Source organism: Lemur catta, chromosome 7, assembly GCF_020740605.2.
Source record: "Lemur catta isolate mLemCat1 chromosome 7, mLemCat1.pri, whole genome shotgun sequence".
NCBI lineage: Eukaryota > Metazoa > Chordata > Mammalia > Primates > Lemuridae > Lemur > Lemur catta.
This window is the reverse complement of record NC_059134.1, coordinates 61,142,805-61,165,223: the sequence shown is the minus strand read 5'-3', so window position 1 is coordinate 61,165,223 and position 22,419 is coordinate 61,142,805. Positions and strand designations below refer to the sequence as shown.

The 22,419-nt window shown below is 38.2% G+C and overlaps 3 protein-coding genes across 3 annotated transcripts in view; all 3 read left to right on the top strand.

Moving 5' to 3' along the window:
- LOC123641562 (olfactory receptor 51G2) overlaps positions 1-22,419 on the top strand; it is a 40,473-nt gene extending 18,054 nt beyond the window's left edge. The window contains exon 2 of the mRNA XM_045556437.1: positions 21,392-22,419. Within this exon, the coding sequence (XP_045412393.1) occupies positions 21,434-22,375 (942 nt within the window). The 5' untranslated portion in view covers positions 21,392-21,433 and the 3' untranslated portion in view covers positions 22,376-22,419. The remainder of the gene's footprint in view (positions 1-21,391) is intronic.
- LOC123641564 (olfactory receptor 51A4-like) lies at positions 2,832-4,402 on the top strand. The gene is given in 3 exon segments (XM_045556439.1): positions 2,832-3,084; positions 3,087-3,668; positions 4,391-4,402. Coding segments are annotated over 2 exon segments (759 nt in total). The 5' UTR covers positions 2,832-2,879; the 3' UTR covers positions 3,641-3,668; positions 4,391-4,402.
- Positions 10,049-11,141, top strand: LOC123641561 (olfactory receptor 51G1). Its single transcript, XM_045556436.1, has one exon. The coding sequence runs from the start codon at positions 10,111-10,113 to the stop codon at positions 11,074-11,076; it is 966 nt and encodes a 321-aa protein (XP_045412392.1). The 5' UTR covers positions 10,049-10,110; the 3' UTR covers positions 11,077-11,141.

Sequence of the window (22,419 nt, the reverse complement as noted above, 5' to 3'; positions counted from 1 at the left end):
TTTAGTCATTTTAGAATTAATATGTCACCAGCATTTCTTTAGTGAAATACTGCAAAAAGCTCCTAAGTTTCTAAATGTCCATTCTTGCTGCCCTGTAACTGATTCTCTGTGCAAGGTGAGAGTCAACATTCTAAAAGGCAAAATACAAACTCTTACTTTTTTAGGAAAGAAATTAAATCAATGAAGAACATACTCTAAGACCATATATGGACTGCACTCTTTCTATTTCTTCATATCATCAGATAATCATTAAATTCCAGCCACACTGGCCTTCTGAAAGAATATTGATTTTACAGAGCTCTCTGTCTTCTGTGGGTTTCACATTAGATGCTTTCTGTTAAAATATTCTTGATTCCAGTTTCATATAACTCATTTCTATTCATTTTTCTTAAACTTTAAGCTTAATTTCATCATAGATTACCTAAACCCTAGTTCATATTATGACCTTCTTTTTATCTCTTAATTCTTCATTATACTTAATATTTATAATTATAGATATATTACATTTATTTGTTTTTTACTTCCTGGATAGTGTTTTGGAGAGACCTATCTATTTTCTTTATCTCTAGCCATCTAATATCTAGGACATTTCTGATGCAGATTAGATGTCAATAAATAATTGCTAATGAATGAATGTAAAAATAAGGACATTTATGGTGGAAAAATATTTGTTGAAGAGTTCAATAATATTTCACCTAGTTAGAATACAGGTTACTTAAGTTGTATATTTCAAGTGTGGGCATATAAATTGTCAAAGATTTTAAAGATAGGAATAAAGGATATGATGTTAAAGAGAAATTTATTGTCTTGAATTTTACTGATGACAAAATTCTAATTTTCCTTCCTAATATCACCTTACAATCTTGCACATCCTGGAACAATTTCTTATACACACTCATTGATTCAAATCTTTTCCATTAAACATACCAATTTTATGTCCTGCACTTTTAGCCTCAGAAGTGTTAAATACTTAAAGAAGAGTAATTGGACCCCTCCCCCAGCTGGATAATACCTCACAATTAACGAAGAGTTTTAATAGATACAAGCATTATTTTTGAACCTCTAATATATGCAACACATGCTTCCAGGTATTTCCAGGAGTATTTTTTGTTTGTTTGTTTCTCACGATGGCCTAGCTTTTTACAAAGCATTTCTGTAGACTTGGTCTTTCTATTAAATTACAAATATTTATTTTTAATAAGCTATAGGTTCCCAATAACCCAGGTCCTTGGACAGTACTCTGCATATTCACCCATTTAGGAGCTGTGAAGAAGAGAAAAATCTAGCAACAAAGCAGCCAGTATGATGCAGAAACACAAAGAGATTATACTTTCCTAGGAGCAAATGTTCTCTCATACTCCCAATATTCTTGGAAAAGAATCAACTTTGACAAATAATTAAAAGTGAGGGAGATCGTATATATGATTAAATGGAGAGTTAATAATTCCTAGATCATTAAAAAATGGAAAATAAAGACTTTGGAAGAGATAGACACTCTTGAACCAATAGTCAAGGAATAGTGTTTTAGATATGTTAAAAAGGTCTAATATTTCTTGTTGTTTGAGGTGCACAAAATGAGGAATCTAAAACAAAACAAAACAAACAAGCATAAATCACAACATGTTATATGATGGAATAGATGATGTTTACCCTGAAGAATGGAGAAAACTATTCCTGTCTTCAACTTTGGGAAATAATATTCAATTTTATAAATAAGTGTGAGTCTACAACTAAATTGCACTTATTATACTAGGAACTGGAAATGCAGTAGTGAGCAGTGCATAATTCCCTACCCTCTATATTCTAATTGTCGGAGAAGACAGACATTAATCTAATAATAATAATAAGGAAAATAAGAAGCTATTTTGTGTAAAAGGGACTAAATTATGTACTTGCAGAGAAAAGAAGATAGGATTTTTTTAGAAACATATATCAACTCAATTCAAAGAAGAAAAACTATATGAGTATTCAAGCAGAAGTTGAAAGCTTTAGGTAGTTGTTAATATGTTAATGCTGGTAATAAGTTAGGATGTGTAAGCCAATGACAACCTATTCAGCATGAGTTAGAGTAGCTTCCATATAGGCAGGAGGGTAAAACTATGTATTTTTAAAGGTCCCTTGTAACTATAAGACTGTATAATTATAAACTTCCAATTCAGCCATTACTTTAAATGTTTATCCTATAGAGATATATAGGTATGAATATATATATGGAATAATTTATGAATCTCACCTCTAATCTACAATAAATGCTGTCTTTCCCTTCAAGATTTTGTTTCCTTTCATCAAGAAGTTTTATAAAACTGAAATAAGAAAGCCATGAAATTGGACACCAGATTTGTGAGATTGGTACATGAGTACTTTCATGTGGTCAAAAGATTATCTGGAATTGTTAAATATTAAAAGTCAAATCACTTGATACTTTAACAAATTGAAACAAATGCCTGGATGAGAAAGTGGGTCATATTCTTCATATTCTCCTCATTTGTTTCTGTGTTTGACTTTTTTTTTTCTTTTTTTTTTTTACAGTCTGAACTGACAGTACAAACATAGACATTTGGCTTTAAGAAGTATCTACCAGTCCTCTTAGTATCTGTGATGTACATTGTACTAGAAAGGGATATCTTCTACCATAACTTCATTAAAGAAATTTCCAACTGCATTGAGGCAACATCTGGTCAAGTATCTTTTCGTGTGTCATGTCTCCTCTTAATGACACAAACATTGAAGTTCTCAGATTCCTTCTAACCGGAATCCCTGGACTAGAAGAGAGTCACATCTGGATATCCATTCCTTTCTCATCTGTGTACCTTCTTTCTTTCCTGGGGAATTTTACCATCCTCTTCTTTATCAAGACAGAACAAAGCCTCCATGAACCTATGTACTATTTCCTTTCCATGCTCTCCATCTCTGACCTAGGGCTGTCCCTCTCTTCCTTACCCACCATGTTGGGACTATTCCTATTTGGTATCCAGGAAATTCATGCAGCTGCATGCTTTGCCCAGGAGTTTTTTATCCATCTGTTCACAGTCATGGAAGCCTCGGTGCTGTCTGTAATGGCATTTGACCGATACGTGGCAATCCACAACCTTTGAGATACAGCACAATCTTAACCAGCTCAAGAGTCATCAAAACAGGGGTCTTTCTGACTTCCAAGAATGTTCTTTTGATCCTTCCACTGCCGTTTCTCTTGCAACGGCTGACATACTGTCATCAAAACCTGCTCTCCCACTCCTATTGTCTCCACCAGGATGTCATGAAGCTGGCATGCTCTAACAACAGAGTCAATGTTGTTTATGGACTCTTTGCAGCACTTTCTGCTATGTTGGACTTGGTGTTTATTACTTTCTCCTACATTATGATTTTGAAGACTGTACTAGGAATCGCAACCCCAAGAGAACAGTTCAAGGCCCTCAACACCTGCATCTCTCGCATCTGTGCCGTGCTCATCTTCTATGTGCCCATGCTGAGTGCGGCAATGCTCCACCGTTTTGCCAGGGATGTGTCTCCTATGATCCATGTGCTCATGGCTGATATATTCCTTTTGGTGCCACCACTCATGAACCCCATTGTGTACTGTGTGAAGACCCATCAAATCCGGGAAAAGGTCGTGGGGAAATTTTGTCCAAAAATAAGCTGATCAAAGGAATGAGAAAGGGACTAAACATGTAAGTAGAATGTTCTTGGGTTTAATACTCAGACAGAGCTCATAAAATGAATGGCCTTTGATATTCACTATCCTAAATACCCTTAACACTGCTGTGATCATGGGAAAGTTCAGCTCTGATTCTCAGATTGTATATAAAAAAATTTCAGCCTTACAGGAAGACTGGAAGCTTCTACTTCCTGCTTTCTAGAATATGTGATAGTAAAAAATGTGAAAAAGTACCATATCTATGTCTTAAAAAAAACCTGTCTCCTTACTTTCCTTTACTTTCCTAACAAAAGCCTGTTAAGGGAAGGGATAAATTGCTTCTTCAGTTTTTTTTTAAGGTTCATGTTGATACAATGGTTGATTTATTTAATTCCAAAACATCCTGCACAAACTCAATGATTTTAAAATATGTATATTAACTGTATATTTGGATATAAATTAAAACTATAAATGGTAAGGGCTATTACTCTGGAGTCATATGAGTCATTATTACCAATTCCATAATTAAAAGAAACTCAAATGACTATATCTCCATTATTTAGTGACTTTTGTAAAAAAAAATTACATTGATCTTCTCATGTGCACATTCTCACATATAGCTATTACTTTTTAAACTTTTTCACTATATATATATATTTAACTCCCAATTTTTAGAATGAAGTAATTATAACCATGTTTCCAAAGAGCATCTTTTTTATTTTTTTAATTAATTTTTTTAATTTTTTTTTATTTCAGCATATTATGGAGGTACAAATGTTTAGGTTACGTATATTGCCTTTGCCCCACCCGAGTCAGAGCTTCAAGCGTATCCATCTCCTAGACTGTGCGCACCACATCCATTAGGTGTGGATATACCCATCCCCTCCTCCCCCCTCCCATCTGCCCGACATCCAATGAATGTTACTACTATATGTGCACTTAAATGTTGATCATTTAATACCAATTTGATGGTGAGTACATGTGGTGATTGATTATATCAGTTTGGCCACCATGGCGATGGTACATGTTGACAAACATCTTGTGCAAATTATAAGTTTATTATAGAAGTTCTTGAGAAGTAGAAATAAGTTGTTTAAATCTGAATTGTGAATTTTTATTTGTCAGCCTCTTTTATGCCAATGGATTTATCAAAAAATAATATTATTAAACAATGAAATAAATCATACCACTATAATAAATGATAAACACTAGATAGGCATTGGTCTTTATTTCCTGCACATATTTTTGAGTTTACTTAATCAAATAATTTCCTGTTGACCCCAGGCTGCTTGCAGCCCTGTGGTTTCATTCATTTCACAGCTTTGGCAAAGAAGTAACCGAAGTGTTTGATTTAAATGAATGAATAAATAAAAGTATATGGAAGAGCCAGCACTGTCAAGTACAACTTCCACCACCAATCGATGTTGGAAAAAGTTAGCTGTGCTGCATGCTTGTATGCCAGTGCATTTCATTTTATCAGCGAAGAGCCTGCCTGCTGCTGTCTTTATGGCTTTATTGGTATCACACTGGGAATGATTAAGAAAAGAGAGATGAGATATCACTAGTCACTTTTCAGATTTAGAAATGTGTTAAAGTGAGAACTGTATGCACTGCACATGTATCTCACATGCAGTTAGATTAAGCTGCAGCAGAACCTTGAAGTACAAAGTGGAGATGTAGCAACCCATCATTTTGAAGTAGTTATTTATAACACATTGTGGAAAAATAAAAAATCTGGGACAGACTCTAAAGTGGTTGGGAAACCAAGACAACAGTGTAAATTAGGTTCACTCTTGTTAAACAAGGATCGTGGTCACTCTACTAATTATTTTAATAATGCTGTTTACTGAGAATCAATTAAGTATGAACTATTCTGTTCATATGTTTATTTCAGTTGTTTAAATCAATTTTGAAAGAACTCCTGATATGGATGTTGGTAGTGTAAATGGGTTGGTGAACTATTTGAAGGTATTAAAATTGACATTTGCAGTATAAATTTCAGAATTATGATGTAAACCACATGTGTCCTAGGGAGAAAACACAAAGAACAGCCAATAGTAATTAAGAAACCTATAGTTCCAGACTGAAGGCTTAGGGGAAACCTCCTTCTTCCTAAACTCAAACCAAATCACACTAGCAGTTAACAGCTAAGAATGCCTTTTAGTACCAGGATCTGCATTAAAAACAAAAACAAAACAAGGGGAGAAGTTTCTTTTTTTAAGACATAAGAAAATAATCTCAGAAAGATGACGTAATTTTCCCATGGTCACAGGGTCACATGGCTAGATAGTATCAAGAGATAAGGTTGAAATCACCTTTATATTTTATTTGAAACTGAATCATCTCTCTCTTCTCTAGGTCTCTCTTGCTCTCTTTCTCTCATGAAATATTGGTCTTCAGGTCTAGCTAGGTCTTTCTTAACCAGTTTCACAACATGTATCCATAACTAGAAATATCCTAACATTTAGAAGACATCCCTTACCCACAGACAAGAGATTTCCTCCTCCTAATGCTTTATTTGTGTACCTCATTGCTCAGACACTGTGTTTCCTGTCTCTTGTGGCCTCCGTCCTCAGAAAAGAGCTATAAGAACTCTTCAGAGAGTTCTCAGCCTTTGGAAAGGGCCCTGAGGAGAAGCTTCTGGGCTCTTCAAAAAGACTCTGAGTTTTAAACAAGGATTATTCTTTTAGCCAAGCCACCATCCAATCTGACTTCTGGATGGAAGTATATCCTCCAAGCCCTTTTCTCTCCAGCTGTCGGTGCTCAGGTCTGTATTGCAAACAGAATCCCACAGAGGACGGTCAGAACACAGAGATAACTGGGCACATAGAACCAGGACCATACACTGAGCTCTCTATCTTAGCTGCTTGTTAAATCCCATATCCTGTCAATCAAGGAAGATTTGAGTGGTGGATGGACTTGGGATCAGAAACCTGTGGTTCTAGTCTCAACTTTGTCATTGTGTGTGATCTTGTAAAAGTCATATTGATCATTTTGTTTAATCCCTGCTGCCACTCATCTCTTTTATCATCATTTTGAGCAATAGGTCCTTGACCTTCAAAATTGAAATTGTAATCTCTACCTTCCTTACCTTAAAATTGGTTCATAATAATTAAATATTAAAGTGGATTTGATAGCCCTTTTTAACAATCAAGCTCTATACTTAAATAAGGTCATGATTGTCACGGGAATAATTTTACAGACTGTCACCAATACAGATGTTGATAATAGTAAACAACTTTGTGTGAAATTATATCAGGAATACAAGTCAGAGGGAGTAAGAGTGTCATTGGGATCACTGCTCAACTCGCCTCTTCTCTTGTCTCCTTCATAGACTCTAGGATGACATTCCTTTATTCCAATAAGTTAGAACTCAAGGGAGGATCATATCTCATGTAGTCTAGTGAAGGAATCAGCTGACACTTCTCTGATCCATTGATCTGGAGATGAATGTCATTGAGAAGGAAACAGAGAGTAGCTACACTAAAAATTATTGTGCTTAATCTCTACTGCGTCTCATCTCTTTTCTATCCATTCCTTCATACATTTATTCAATATTTATTGAGCAAACTTTATTAGGCTCCAAATCTGTGCCACAGTTGCAAGCTCTAGTGATGCAATAATTCCGACCTTCAGGTGTTTTTCATGACTTGCTTTTATCTTTTCTTTCCCTCCTTAGGACTTACACCCTTGCCCCTTACCCATATCCAGAATATAAAATGCAAGGAATATATTTGAAGGTGAGAAGATAGCTGGGATGGAATACTATAACTGCAACTTCTCAATAGATAGGCAGATTGACTCTTCCCTGTCTGGAGATATAGGGATGCAATGGATGACCTCTGAAGGTTTCTTGTGTTTCTCAAACTCTCTGAAATGTCTCAGAGTGAGATGGATAGAAACAAGCTTCACTGTGAGTCTGCTGGCGGAAAAGACACACATATATTTAAAGTTGTGTTTGCATCTCTCCTTTAGTGATGGGAAACTTCCCCTTCTTTATTGTTACTCCTTTTTAAAATTCTGTTGCTGTTTTCTCCCTTAATCAATGCATTCAATCTCAAAACCTGTTTGCCTCACTGCCTCAGGAGCCCACAGCACACTCTCTAAATCCTATGACACCCACTTTTTCTTTCAGAGCCCACCTCCCCTCTAAATCTGCACTTTTCTTCATTTCTTTCTCTTTCCTTGCCATACTTTTTTACATCCTTTTCTAGCTTCCCCTTTGGAATCATAAAACTAGAAAGTCTTTATTATTATGCTAATTATTGTATTATTATTTTATTAGTATTTGTTTTGATTTGAGGTGTGAGTGGCAAAAGCTGGACGGGAAATTTTGGTCTTTATCCTCAGCCCTTCAAAGTGTCACTACCTTACTGAGAAAAAGGAAGCTTTTTGAAAAAAAACTTGAACTTCCTATCTTTCTTCCTTAAAACATCCTGATATTTTTACCCATCTGTAGATTTTCCCTTGGAGGAAAATTATACAAAATATAGACTTTTTTATTTATTCCTTCTCACCCACTGATAATTTAAGCCCTTGTAATCCATTTCTTGCCTATTGAAACATTCTCTGAAAAATTGATGATGACCTCACCACCCTAAGTGTAATGTCTTTTTGAAAACTCTTATCTTACTTTATCTCTTTTTTGTAGTCAACAGTGGTGACTTAATTTCATTAACATTATGTACTACGGTTTTCATCCTGTGTCTCTGCTTCTCCATTCTCTCTTTTTTTCCCAGTTTTAATATTATGTTCTACCCTCATTTAAAAGTTTTCAGTTTTATGAACTGAGTTCCTGTCTCCTTTTCACATTTCATCTCCTAGCAATTTTCTCCATACTCATGGCAGATATGCTACAAGTCAAGCCCTCACTCATATAAGTGAGTCCAAAGATAACTTAATATCCTCCAGACACTTTCCTTAGGAATTCCTGTTTACACTTACATCTAGCATTCCTGAAACTGAACTTGGTCTTTAAAACATGTTTCCTCTCTAATGTTATCTAGTCTTGGCTAATCTAATGTCATTTATACAATGGAAAAGGCTACCCACAGACTTGTCCAAAGTAAAAACCTCATGTTTTTTTTTTTCATTTTTTAATTGTTGGACTCTTATAGCAGCTATGTGTTATAGCAATAGTAGCAGGAAATATGGTATAAAGGCCAATAGCATAGACTCTGGAGTATACTGTCAGGGTTTGAATTTTATCCTCAACTGCTCTGTAACCTTACCCAGGTCACTTTACCTCTCTGTTTCAACAAATTCTCACCTATACTATGCTCCTAAGAATAGACTCTATATGATAGAATTTGTCTCAGACTTTAATGATGTAATACATATTAGGCATTTAGAAATATAATAGGCACATAATATATTTAATAAATGTTATCTATTTTAAACTTTTTGTGCATGTGATAATACACTGGTCGCATTGCACTTACATACGTAGAACACAATAGAGAATTTTGCAATGTAATTAAATAAAAGTTCTGAAGGCAGAGCAAAAGAGGACCCAGTTCAGATATTACAGGAACAGACCTATTACCAGTCCAAGCCCCAGAGGCATAGCTCTCTCTGAGTGCCTTCAGATCTAGTTTCCTCTTTCTAAACTAAAGATTAGAGACGTTCCCTTGTAATTTCAGATTTCTTTTCTTTGCTCCTTGTGCTTCAGACCTGTTGCACACTTCTGCATCCACATCTCTATGTCCTCGCCTAACCCTCCTGATATTGGAGACACACATCTCTCCTGGCGTTTCTCTCAGAACTAAGCCCCAAATCCCCCTTTCCTGTAACTGTTTGTTTTCTAAAGTTCCATATTCTTCTAAGATGTTCCTCAGTTCCAGCCTTCAGATTTGCCCACTACCACTTCTCTCCTAATCCACCAGAAGCTGGTATGTAGATGCAGGGGAGGCATCACTCTGGTCACGTGTTAGGAGTTCAAGGAGTTCAGCAAACATTTGCTAAATACGTCCTCTGTTCTCTCCTGTAGGCTGGGCACTGTGAAATAAAACAAAATCCTCAGGCGAATTACAAATACATTTGAAGGCACATTACATACACCCAATTCAAGTAGACAATCATGCAAAGTGATGTGTACTACCAATCCCCCATGTATATGACACAAATTCTGAATGCTCTTGTGATTGAATTGGAGAATTTTTTTCAGGGAGGAGCACATAAAAAAAGAGCCATCTTAGATGGCCTCATTAATCCTCTGTGTCCAATACTGGTGGACACACCACCATTAAGCTAAATCATATGGTAGTCATGAGCTATAGTAATCCACTATAAAAGTCCCCTTCCTAGACCCTCTAGAAAAGGCTAATAGATCAAGCCCCCCAGCTCTTTCCCATGTGATCTGCAGACCCTTGTTGACTTAATGTCCTGGAAAAATTAGGTGAGTAAGAATTCAGCCCTGTCATTCTCCAGGAATCTCATTCTATATTACAGGTTGGTAAATCCAAGATTGTAAAGCTATGATAATCCCTGATAATAGCAGCCTCCAAAAAGCTACTTTCTTCCTGACGGGCTTTCAAGGTGTGGAACATCTCAATGGCTGGATCTCTGTTCCCTTCTGCACCATCTATTTGACAGTTATCTTGGGGAATCTTACCATTCTCCATGTCATCCGTACTGATGCCACCCTCCATGAACCCATGTACTATTTCTTGGCCATGCTGGCCCTCACAGACTTGGGCCTTTGCCTTTCCACACTGCCCACAGTGCTGGGCATCTTCTGGTTTGATGCCAGAGAGATTGGCATCCCTGCCTGCTTCACTCAGCTCTTCTTCATCCATACCTTGTCTCTAGTGGAGTCATCAGTTCTATTGTCCATGTCCTTTGACCGCTATGTGGCTATTTGCAACCCACTGCGTTACTCCACAGTCCTGACACCTGAACGTATTGTCAAGATGGGGCTAAGCTCAGTGCTTAGAAGTGCCCTCCTCATCCTCCCCTTGCCTTTTCTTCTTAAGCACTTCCAGTACTGTCGCTCCCATGTACTGACCCATGCCTATTGTCTGCACCTAGAGATCATGAAGCTGGCCTGCTCTAGCATCATTGTCAATCACATCTACGGGCTCTTTGTTGTGGCCTGCACAGTGGGCGTGGACTCCCTGCTCATCTTTCTCTCGTATGCCCTTATCCTTCGCACCGTTCTGAGTATTGCTTCCCACCAGGAGCGACTTCGAGCCCTCAACACCTGTGTCTCCCATATCTGTGCTGTGTTACTCTTCTACACCCCCATGATTGGCTTGTCTCTTGTGCATCGCTTTGGTGAACATCTTCCCCGCATCGTACACCTTCTCATGTCTTATGTGTATCTGCTGGTGCCACCCCTCATGAACCCCATTGTCTACAGCATCAAGACCAAGCAAATCCGTCAACGCATCATTAAGAAGTTTGAGTTTGTAAAGTCACTTAGGCGTTTTCAGCAGGATTGAGTTAGAGGGAAGGGAAGAAGGTTTGGGCATAAAGCCCACAGGTACATTTGGTTTCAACTACCCTGTGGCAAAACAATAAACTACTTAATATCAACAAAAAGATAATTACCTGTGCAGCGTACAAGCACTGTGACCTGGGGAGAGTTAATCACCTCTCTGTTCTTCTGTTTCTTCAATTGCAGAATGAGCATGGAAGTAATTATAACACCTTCTTTCTTCATTGGGATATTGTGAAGATTAAATGATATAATTCATGTTAATACCTAACACAGCAACTGACAAATATACAATTCTCAAAAAATATTAACTATTTAATATTTTTTGAGAAAATCCAAAAGAGTACATATGTTTCATCTTTCAATCCTCTGGTCTGTGGAATTTGATTGATGATTGATCCTTTAAACTTGTATTTTAGTTTTATTTTTATGTTGCTATAATTAAACTTTTTATTTATTTACAAAATATTTGCACATATCCATACCCATGCCCCAAGTAATGCCTTTTCATGACAGTGCTTATTAAGCACATACCCACAAAATGTCAAAAAAGGAGCAGATTCCCTGGGAGTTTGAGGGAAGGTATCAAATTGAAACAATAAAAAAAATATTTATGGATAATCCTCAAAAGAGATAATGAAGGTTGAGGGTTATCACCCACCATCTGAGTAACTAGTCAAGCAACTTGATTTCTTCCTTCACTATTACATATATTACAGTGGTAAAAAGGTGGGAGAAAAGTACCTGTTATATTTATTTTCAGGATGTTTCTCTCATCATCTCTGCATCTAGCAATATCAAACAAAGCACACACATGTGCACACACACACTAATGTTCTTTCTGAGCGTGTTTTGACATTTCTGTGTGTGTATATTTGCCATGCCATGCTTGTTTGTGTTGGTATATATTCCCACTGAGCCAGTTTGTATAAATTCATTGCTGGATGTTAGCACATATGTCCAGATGCATAAGGAGTGAACTATAACACTTTATATATTTACGCAGGTAGACCTGTCCTAATCTAGGACTTTACGTGGGGTCATGGGAAGAGGAGAGTTTTGGCTGAGAAATTTCTTCTCTTTCTAGTTGCCTCAGCCTGACTCTAGATACCAAAAACGAAGTCATTGGAAGAGAAACATAAAGATAAAATATTTCACCATGAAGAGGAAGGAACTATAACTAGTAGTGCTATAAGAAATTTGACTACATGAAATGATCAGTTTTATAATCTTGGTTTTCCCTGTGAAGAAGACATCAAGGAAGAGAACTATAAACATAATCACCTTAGCAAAAACTTACATAGGCACGTGTGGATATGAACACATACAAAGATATACATATATTTACACAGATGCAAATGTTTCAAATAGGTATATTCAGACAAATATGCATCATAATTGAATACCAAATTTTGAGAAGACACATATATTGAACAAAAATGCTTACATATTTTTACAAACAAAATCAAAGAGATCTGCATATGCATGCTTTTATGCCCCAAATTATAAACCTCTTATACTTATACTTTTTCTTAGTAAAGTGTTTCTATACTGGATAAAGCCACCAGCCTTTGGCCAGTGTATGAGCTATATATCTCATTGACCTGACATTCTCCTTTATTTATTTTACTTAATGTATGCTTTACAACCTAGCCCATGTACCTATTCCGGTTCTCTTTTGGAAGAGCCAGTATGTCTCTGTCTTTGTCAGACTGAAGCCCCAAATCAGGATCTGGGGCAACATGGATTGTACTGGAGTTCCCTGGACTAGACCAATATTGTGAGTCTTGGAAGAATATCTTTCATAGAGTTCAAAGAGGACAAGTACTCCATCCATTTGTTGAAAGAGTATGAAAGCCCTGCAAGCTGCTTCTATGCCTTCTGCTGTTTTTGGTTGTACCTTCTCTACCAACTTGTTACTCAGCTCCTACAAGATTGTTTAGAAATCAGGACAAAATCTAAATAAGTATGTGTGGTTTGACTTCAAAGATTAGCTGTCTCTAGATTCACAAAATTCAATAAATAATCACTTATCTCCACAATTCTATGTTTAAGGAAAGACTTGAAGATGAAGTCTAACATCTGTGAGTGATGATAATAGCTGGATTTATTTATTACTAGTTTCATTTTCTGGATTAAAGCATGCTTTCAAAATTATGGCAAATTATTAGAGAAACGATTACATTTCTCATATTAGATATTGTATAGAGGATCATCAACATAAATAAGCCATAAAATAGGTAAATTTGGATCTAACATGAAGGGATTTTCATAATGTAATTCTCCCTATTTGGGCCTGAGGAATAAACCCAAAAGTCCTTGGCAGAACTGCACACTGCACTGCCTGGAATCATGCTTAAGGCATTAGGTTCAATCGTTTTGTGCTCACTTTGTGTTTAATTGTATCATTGTCACTATTGTCATAAAGATCATAATTTCTCATAATATTCCGAGCATCTACTCTATCTAGGGCCTCATACCAAAAAATTAAGGTTTTCTTTCTGTGTCAAAATCATGTTTATGGGAGGCCACCCCATCCTGAGGCATGTGAGTTTCGGGAAGAGCCCAATCTCCAAATGTCAGTGATTAGAATGGGACTTAGGTTGGAAGGAATCAGGCTGGAAGTCAGAGAAATAGTCATGGCTCAATCAGAAGTGTGCTGGGGACCAGATGATGTGGAAGGAAGCTGTAGTAAACAAAATGGCACAGGGGCCTATCTCTTTAGAGGCTTGTGAGAGTGAGTTTTCCTAAAGTAAAGCATATTCTGGGTAGAGAAGTCAGAGGAGAAAATGGTAGATAAATTGGGGCTAGAAAAGAGGAAAGGCAAAGAGAAGGAAGAAGATAGGGAGGAAGAGAGTAATAAAAGAGAAAGGCAAGGAGAGATGGAAGAAAGCAGCTATGTTCAGTCTAATGGCTTGTCTTATACGCCCTCAGTGTAAAATACACACATTAATATCTAACAGGGTGGTTGCAAATATTAGTGGAAACAATAGCTACTGCTTGTTGACTGCCTCCTATACACCAAGAATTTCATGGTGGCTGTGGTTAATCATTCCGATTACTCAGCAGATTGGATTTTATTATCCCCACATTACACTGGAGAAGAGTGGTGCTGAAAGATAACAATTGACTACGAGCAGGGATGGGAGACAAATCCAGGTGTCATGTATTCTAAACCTGGGCCTGTTTTCACTGCTTTTAAGCTGTCATGTTCTACAAAATACAGTAAAGGACCCACGACTATACACACATAGGCATGAATGAACCACTGTGTTCAAAGAGCTCTGTGCTTATACACACATACTCATGGACTCAAGGAGGCAACAAAACACGCCCCCACTCCCACTCACACAAGCAGTGACAGATGGCCTACCTTTGGTTCTACTACATATTTATATTGAGAAAGAGATTTAGTCAAGGCCTGGCAAGAATCTGAACAATGTTGAAACCCAAAAGAAGGCTTAGATTTCTTAAGTGTGACCACAAAGAGCTCTTATAAAAAAGGTGCTATAAAGACAGAAATGTAGGTAACTGTAAAACATAATATCCTGTTCCCCACCTTTTCATCCATCTCTGACCTAAGCCCCGCTCTTCACCCTAATGAAGAAATCACACAGGGGCACAGTGTGGTCTGCAAAGCCCTAAGAAGCCACCGTCCAACCCTTCACATCTCTCTTTCATGAATGCATTTTGAAATATAAATCTGAAATTCGAATTTTTTTCTTTAAAATAAGGAAATGAAGAACCTGGTAAAAAGAGAGAGAAAGATAGCAGATTCCACTATAAAGAATTTGCTCTCTCACAATACCGGGTAATCAATTTGTCAGATCTTTACCAAGTGGGAACTAAGGGGAGTGGATTTGGAGAGCTATGTGGGGAGAGCTAGAGATGAGAGTCAGGTATGAAATATTAAATTCTAATGCCAGAGCTCTGGAAGACAGTAAGGCAAGAAAGAAAATCTAGGCATAGCGTCAAAGGCTCTGTGACTTCCTTCACCAGCTTGGTCAGCAAATATATCTTGAGAACCAGTTCGATGCCAGGCACTGTCCTAGGCATCTATGAAATGAAGGGAGTTTGTTGTCTGCAAATTTCATGGGGCTTCTGGGAGTATCAAATGTTGTAGATCTGGAAGTGCTAGGTAAGTGAGAGCACATGGGTTATACATTACAATATTAATACATATTATTCCCAAACTTTAAAAATTCATTACTTTTATTTTCATTACAATCATAACCATAAGAATTTATTTGAAAAACAAAACACAATAAAATTCATTGCTGAAATTTTATTATATTTTGGTCAATTCTGTTCCTTTTTATAAGAATTAATTTAATTTCATATTTAAATTTTTTTAAAGAGAGAGAGGGTAGAGTTAGAAGGAGAAGAGAGGAGAGAGAGAAATAGAGATTAGGGAGGGGGAAGAGAGAAAATTGTGTTCAGGGTTTAACATATATGTGTTGAGTAAGTTAACACCTGAAGGAACCAACGAATAAATAAATGAGTACACTCTTATTTTTCTAGCTAAGATTTTTTCCTGGAGAATAGAGATTATTTATCTCATTTTATGTGCCACTCTACATTCTTGCCTCATTCCCACAACATCATTTCATTATATGCAAATTATTAATTTGTTATAAAATATTTTTTCAGCAGGTGAATAAATGTGTGACAGGATGTCTGGATAAACAGGTGGTATGAACATTAAAGAGGTAATTAAGTTAAAATGAGGCGAGTGGGGTGGGCCCTAATCCAATATAACTGGTATCTTTGGAGGAAGGGTAAATTTGGATGCCCAAAGAGAAAACAACAGTGCACACACACAGAAGAAAGGGATTGTGAGGACACACTGAGATTGTGGCCATCTGTAAACCATGGAGAGAGGCCTCAGGAGAAACCAAACCTGTTCACAATTTAATCTTAGATTATTCTGGCCTTTAGGATTGTGAAAAAATAAATTTCTGCTGTTAAGCTACCCAGTTCATGGTATTTTGTTATGATAGCTCCAGCAAATTAATACAGGTAACTGTGTTTTGAAACAAATCCCAAGCTAAGAGTGAAGATGTACATTAAATTATAGAGGGAATAAAAAATTATGGAATCAGAGTTGAAAACAAATCATAAGGACAAGGATATATGAAAATTACTAAACCTCTGTGGTTGTCACAAATGTCAAGGTTTCTGATTCTGCCCTTCAGAGGTGTGGCCCAGAAATCTGAATTTTTAACAAGCATCAAAAGAGATTCTGATCTAGGTCATCAGGGACTGTAATTTGAAAAACACTGTTTTGTAACATTTAAATGTATAACACGTTCATCCAAATATTACTGGAATGTGGCCAGAAGAGGAAACCTGCCACATTCTAAAGAGATAAGGACAATGAATTAAAATAACCTCTTGTGAATGGTTTGGGGACTCTGGGAAATCCCTTAATATTTATATCTTTATACTCCCAGGAGAGATGCCATAAGCTGGATACTAATTATCTAGACAATGAAAACACTGAAATGCCTCTCCATATCTCTAAAATCTTTTCTCCATCAGCTCTTCCAGGGCCTAAAAATAGATAATTATCTCTTCATATCCTTGTATTAACATATAAAATCTCCTTTTTAGTTTTAACTACCTTTTGCATGGGCTCACCCACTAGGGCATAAGAAATGACTAGTTTCTTCAATTAGCTCTTTGACATCTAGAAACGAAGGGCTGAGTTCTGAACAGAGCAGAGAGAGGAAGAGGAGATGGAGTCGCTGAGTGTAGACGGGGCAGGAGAATACAGGAGTACCCGGGGCACCAAGAATAACCATCAACACCATCACAGTGTCTCCAAGATCCTGGCCTGACTTCCTTCTTCCCCTTGGTGATGGGAAAAACATTAAAAATTTAAAAAGCCCTTTTTCTTGCTGATTTTCTTAAGTTCTATGTAGATTCTAGTTATTAGCCTTTTGGTGGATGTATAGCATGCAAATATTTTCTCCCATTCTGTAGGTTGTCTGTTTGATCAGGTCCCATTTACTTATTTTTGTTGCGGCCGTGATTGCCTTTAGGGTCTTCTTCATAAATTCTTTCCCTAGGCTGATGCCTATAAGAGTTTTCCAACATTTTCTTCTAGAATTCTTATGGTTTCATGCCTTAGGTTTAAGTCTGTTATCCATGGTGATCATCAGTACATGAGTGGATCTGTATACCATGGAGTACTACTCAGCCACAAATAACAATGGTGAACTAACATCTCTTGTATTATCCTTGATGGAGCTAGAGCCCATTCTTCGTAGTGAAGTATCATAAGAATGGAAAAACAAACACCAAATGTGCTCAGTATCAGATTGGTACTAATTGATCAACACTTATGTGCACATATGGAAGTAACATTCACTGGGTGTCAGGCAGGTGGGAGGGGGGAGGAGGAGATAAGTATATTCACACCTAATGGGTGCAGTGTGTACTGTCTGGGGGATGGGCACACTGTAGCTCTGACTCAGGGCGTGCAAAGGCAATATACATCACCTAAATGTTTGTACCCCCGTAATACTCTGAAATAAAAAGTAAAAAGCCCTTTTTTAAATTCACATATGGTTATATGTACCTAACATGCACACTATTGCATCCAATGTGCATTAACTGGAGTTATGCTGTATCACACATAAAACATTGTCGACAACACCCACTCTGCTTTCCTGAAGTTGTGGAGTTTGTTCAAAACTTTCATCGTATCCTTCAGCAGTGGCTACACGGGCACGGTGTCCTCTGGGCTTCCCATCTAGTCATCTCATAAAACCACTCCCCTCTCCTCTTTTTCGCTTATCCCCAAGGTATGAGGTAATGAGGTCCAGGGAGTCAGTCCTGGTAGGGACTTGATTAAAAATCCTTGAAATGGTCTCAACAGGCAGTTGCACAAAAATCAGGGATTTAAACTTCCATCCTCCAGTCCCTCCATACTTCCCACAGCCTCTAGTTTTCAGTCTTGGTATGTGATGTATCAATATAGGAGTCAGGTGTTTGGTGCTGAGTGTGAAGCCAAGAAGAGACCCTGGGAGATTCAGCCTGAGCTTTGGAGAGAGAGGTGAGAGAAGGGACTTTGGTCACAGAAAGGCTGTAAAGGGTGCCTGCTAAAGATGGCAACCACTGAAGTAAGATCTTGTTGGCTTCATGGGATCCCAGGTCTGATCTTAGCACTAGCTCAGAAAGCAGACAGCAGCTTTCTCTCCATGCACTCCCTTGGTTCCCTGACTAGAGAGCTGCCTCTTGTATGGTAACAGCAGGAATATTGATGAGACCCAGAGAGACAAGCAAGTTAGGTGGGCAAAACTGCAGTGCAGACACGAGATGAGCTCAGTTATTAAGGGTTCATCTACCTCTTAGTTTCAGACACAGCTTAGTTGGATCAGAAGGTATTTCCAAGAAGCAAAGAGATAGATGGATATGAATTAATCTGATCCTCTGGGAGAAAAGCTTTTCTATGAAATAAAAAGACATTTCCCTGAGTAATCACAGAAGATAAGTAAAAGAATCAGAACAGCCATTGAACTTGCTTAAATCCCTTCAGGAAGTAGTCTCCAAGCAAAGTAACTTGGGGCAGAAAGGCCATGGGTTAAATCTATCCCCCATCTCACCCTGCTCTGGACAACTGCTTTAGTACTGGTCAGGAATAATGAAATCCTCACCAAACCTGATAATGGATAATCTGAAGATCTTCATTAAGAAGCACATACTACTAAGATCTCTCTGTCCATCAGACTAAAGGTGATCTTTCCCAAGCCGATATCAACTGGCTTAATTATTCTAGATTTTCTTTTATTTCTAAGTCCTCTCCTACAACCTGTTCTCATCATTCTTTCTCTGATTCTTATTCTGCCCTACTCCTGACCATGTGAAGCACAAATTCCAATCCCAAAGAGAGTTTGTCTTGAACTTATGGCAAACAGAGGTGGGAAACAGACTTTTGATATTTCTCCATGTTTTGTCATTTAACCTCCACCCATTTCAGGCTGCCTTAATTTAAAAAGTTGTCTGGATTTGTTAACCTTAATTTTTCCAAATTTTTAGTATGTGCTTTGGAACTCCAGAGATCTAAGTCTGAATTCCAGTTCCAGCACTGATTGGCTATATGACTTTAGGCACATGATCAAATACTCTAAGTCTCTCTTTTCTCATTTGTGAACTGAGGGAATAATACTAACTTGCAAAGTTTTTCTAAAGTCTACATGTGATTATTTTTGCAATGCTCCTGATATAGAGCCTGGCAAATAGCAGATGCTCATCGGGTATTATATTTCTTTCTTCTTTACTACTGTACTTCATTTTAATGTCAAAAATATTTTCTGCGTTAGGTTATATAATATATTAGGTTTTATATTAGTTATAATTAGATTATTTCCATCTTATAAGTTATATTGTTAACCACCATGTAGCTTGTCTATCTCTGGCAGTTAAGTTTATCACAGTTCTTCTGAATTCACTTTGATATGAAACATGGTAAGCACTAGTGGCTACAGTAGAAGCTAAGGAGCACAGCATGAGCACAAATCTGACCTTCAAATGGGCAGGGAGTTAAAGACACTGGCTATTAATGTCACTGGTATTCAAAGTGACAGAGAAAATGTCTGTGTATTATGTTTATGCGTATTTCTCCAATCCACTTATTTATTAATTTAGCTAAAGAGTCAGCACTGTTTTTGAAGACCTATTCAGTTAGCTGCTGCTAATTGATGCTGAATTATTCTCTGTTTGGGAAGAAAGTGTAACGGTTGTTCAGAGCCCGAAGTCTAGAGAATAGTCAGATGTTGGTCATTTACTATTTCTCTTATTTTAGACATGGTAATAGTTTCCTTGAAGCTTCTGTTTCCTCATCTATAGCATCATGCTATCAATAGAACAGGATTCACAGGGATTTTTTAAGGAGATAAAACATTAAGTTATTGATAGCTAACTAAATAAAATTTAACTCTTACTTATGCAAGGAAAAAAATTCTGAGCAACTGCTATAAACCAGAGCATATTCTAAGCTCTGGCTTTACAGAAGTAAACAAAGCAAAACTCCTACCCCTCTTGAGCTCACATTCTAGTGGCATTATTAATTGAGAATGGAAATATTATTGCTCTGCACCTCAGGAGGCCTAAATTGGCAAGTGAAACTCTGCCCAATGACTAGACTCTCCCGAGCCTTCATTTCTTTATCTGTAGAAGAATGGCCCTCCTAGCATCCCTGCCCGTGTTCTGTGGACTCTCCTGGACTCAGCCTTGTACTTGGGGATGTGGCCATGTGTGGTAGTGCTTCAGCCCCTCCTGCTACGTAGGTCCACAGTAGTTGGATTTCTAGACTTCTGGAGAATGCCAATCACTGGCGGACAGGAGGGCCAGGGCTTTGCCTTCTTACCTAGCAGTTGGAAATAGATTCACAGGCATCCAGGCACCCTCCAGTTCTCTCTGGAATGCTGTGACCTGAGCAGCATTTATGAACTATCTGGACAAGGCTAGGCTTCTATGTCAGGAAAACCAGAAGAGATGGTTAGTGATGGTTGGTCTATGTCTAGGATTAGGGCTCTCACAGACCTGGCCAGGTTAAACAAAAACAAAAAGGAGAAAGAAAGAAAAATAAATAAAAATAATAACAGAGAAATCAATGTAAGATAAGGTGGAAAAAAGAAGATGAAAAAAAAAAAAAAGTTGGAACACTAGTGAGAGGCCTGGAAGGAAAGAGTCATGTGAGGATTGTTCAATGAAAGATCTTTTCGTTAAGGGGTAGGCAAAGTTAAGTATGGCCAACGGGAACAGTGAAGGTATTCTAACTCCTTAGCCTGAGGAGCAAAGAGAGCAATTCCTGCAGCTCAAGAAGGTGTGCTGCTGTAGAAGAAAGGTCCCCAACAACAGCTGTGGCCTTCAGTAGTGGAACACAGCCACTGTCAACCCACAGTGCCATGGAGAAAGAGCCTGAACTCTCTCCCTCCTATACTCCTATCAATCTTTGGTGCTTCCCATTGGCTGAGCCTACTAAAAAGTCCAGAGGCCAAGAAGAAGATCTGGTTGATACAGAGGTCCGAACAGAGCAAAAAGTGTGGAAGAGCTCATGTAGAATATTCAGCTCACCCAGTTTGGCTCTTACAAGTTACCTAGCAGTCACTTCACAATTCCATGTGTTTGTTTCTTATTGAAATTTTGACACTAAAAATATCACCTCAAAAAGATGTTGAGAGGAAGCCAGGGACCAGAGTGAAACCACCCCTGAAAGGAGCTATGCAATTTTAGGTCTGTTTGATTCTAATCTTTTTTTCTCTTTAATTTCTGCCAGGTGTAATCACTCTCATTTCCTCAATTCATTTCAGGATTTTGGAGAGAACTCAACTTCACCCTTGTTTCCACACACGATGACACTGGGATCCCTGGAAAACAGCAGCAGCATCTCCTCTACCTTCCTGTTGAGTGGCATTCCTGGGCTGGAGCACATGCACGTCTGGATCTCCATCCCACTGTGCTTCATGTACCTAATTTCCATCCTAGGCAACAGCACAATTCTTTTTATCATTAAAGCAGAGCTCTCACTCCATGAGCCTATGTACCTCTTCCTGTCCATGCTGGCTCTGACTGACCTGGGTCTGTCCCTGTGCACCCTCCCTACAGTGCTGGGCATCTTTTGGGTTGGGGCACGGGAGATTAGTCGTGATGCCTGTTTTGCCCAGCTCTTTTTCATTCACTGTTTGTCCTTCCTAGAGTCCTCTGTGCTACTGTCTATGGCCTTTGACCGCTTTGTGGCCATCTGCTGCCCCTTGCACTATGCTTCCATTCTCACCAACGCTGCCATTAGCAGGATTGGTCTCGTCTCTCTGGGCCGTAGTGTAGCCCTCATTTTCCCATTGCCTTTCATGCTCAAAAGATTCCCCTACTGTGGCTCCCCAGTCCTCTCACATCCCTATTGTCTCCACCAAGAAGTGATGAAATTGGCCTGTGCAGACATCAAGGCCAACAGCATCTATGGCATGTTTGTCATTGTTTCCACAGTGGGTGTAGACTCGCTACTCATCCTCTTCTCTTATGCCTTGATCCTGCACACTGTACTGTCCATCGCCTCCAAGGCTGAGAGACTGAAAGCTCTTAACACGTGTGTTTCTCACATCTGTGCTGTGCTCCTCTTTTACACTCCCATGATTGGCTTATCTGTCATCCACCGCTTTGGAAAGCAGGCACCCCACCTGGTCCAGATGGTCATGGGTTTTGTGTATCTCCTCTTTCCTCCCTTGATGAACCCCATTGTCTACAGTGTGAAGACAAAACAGATCAGAGATCGGGTGACTCATGCCTTTTGTTATTAACTGGGTCTAATATTGGAGGCACTGTCACCTTAAATGCTCCTGTA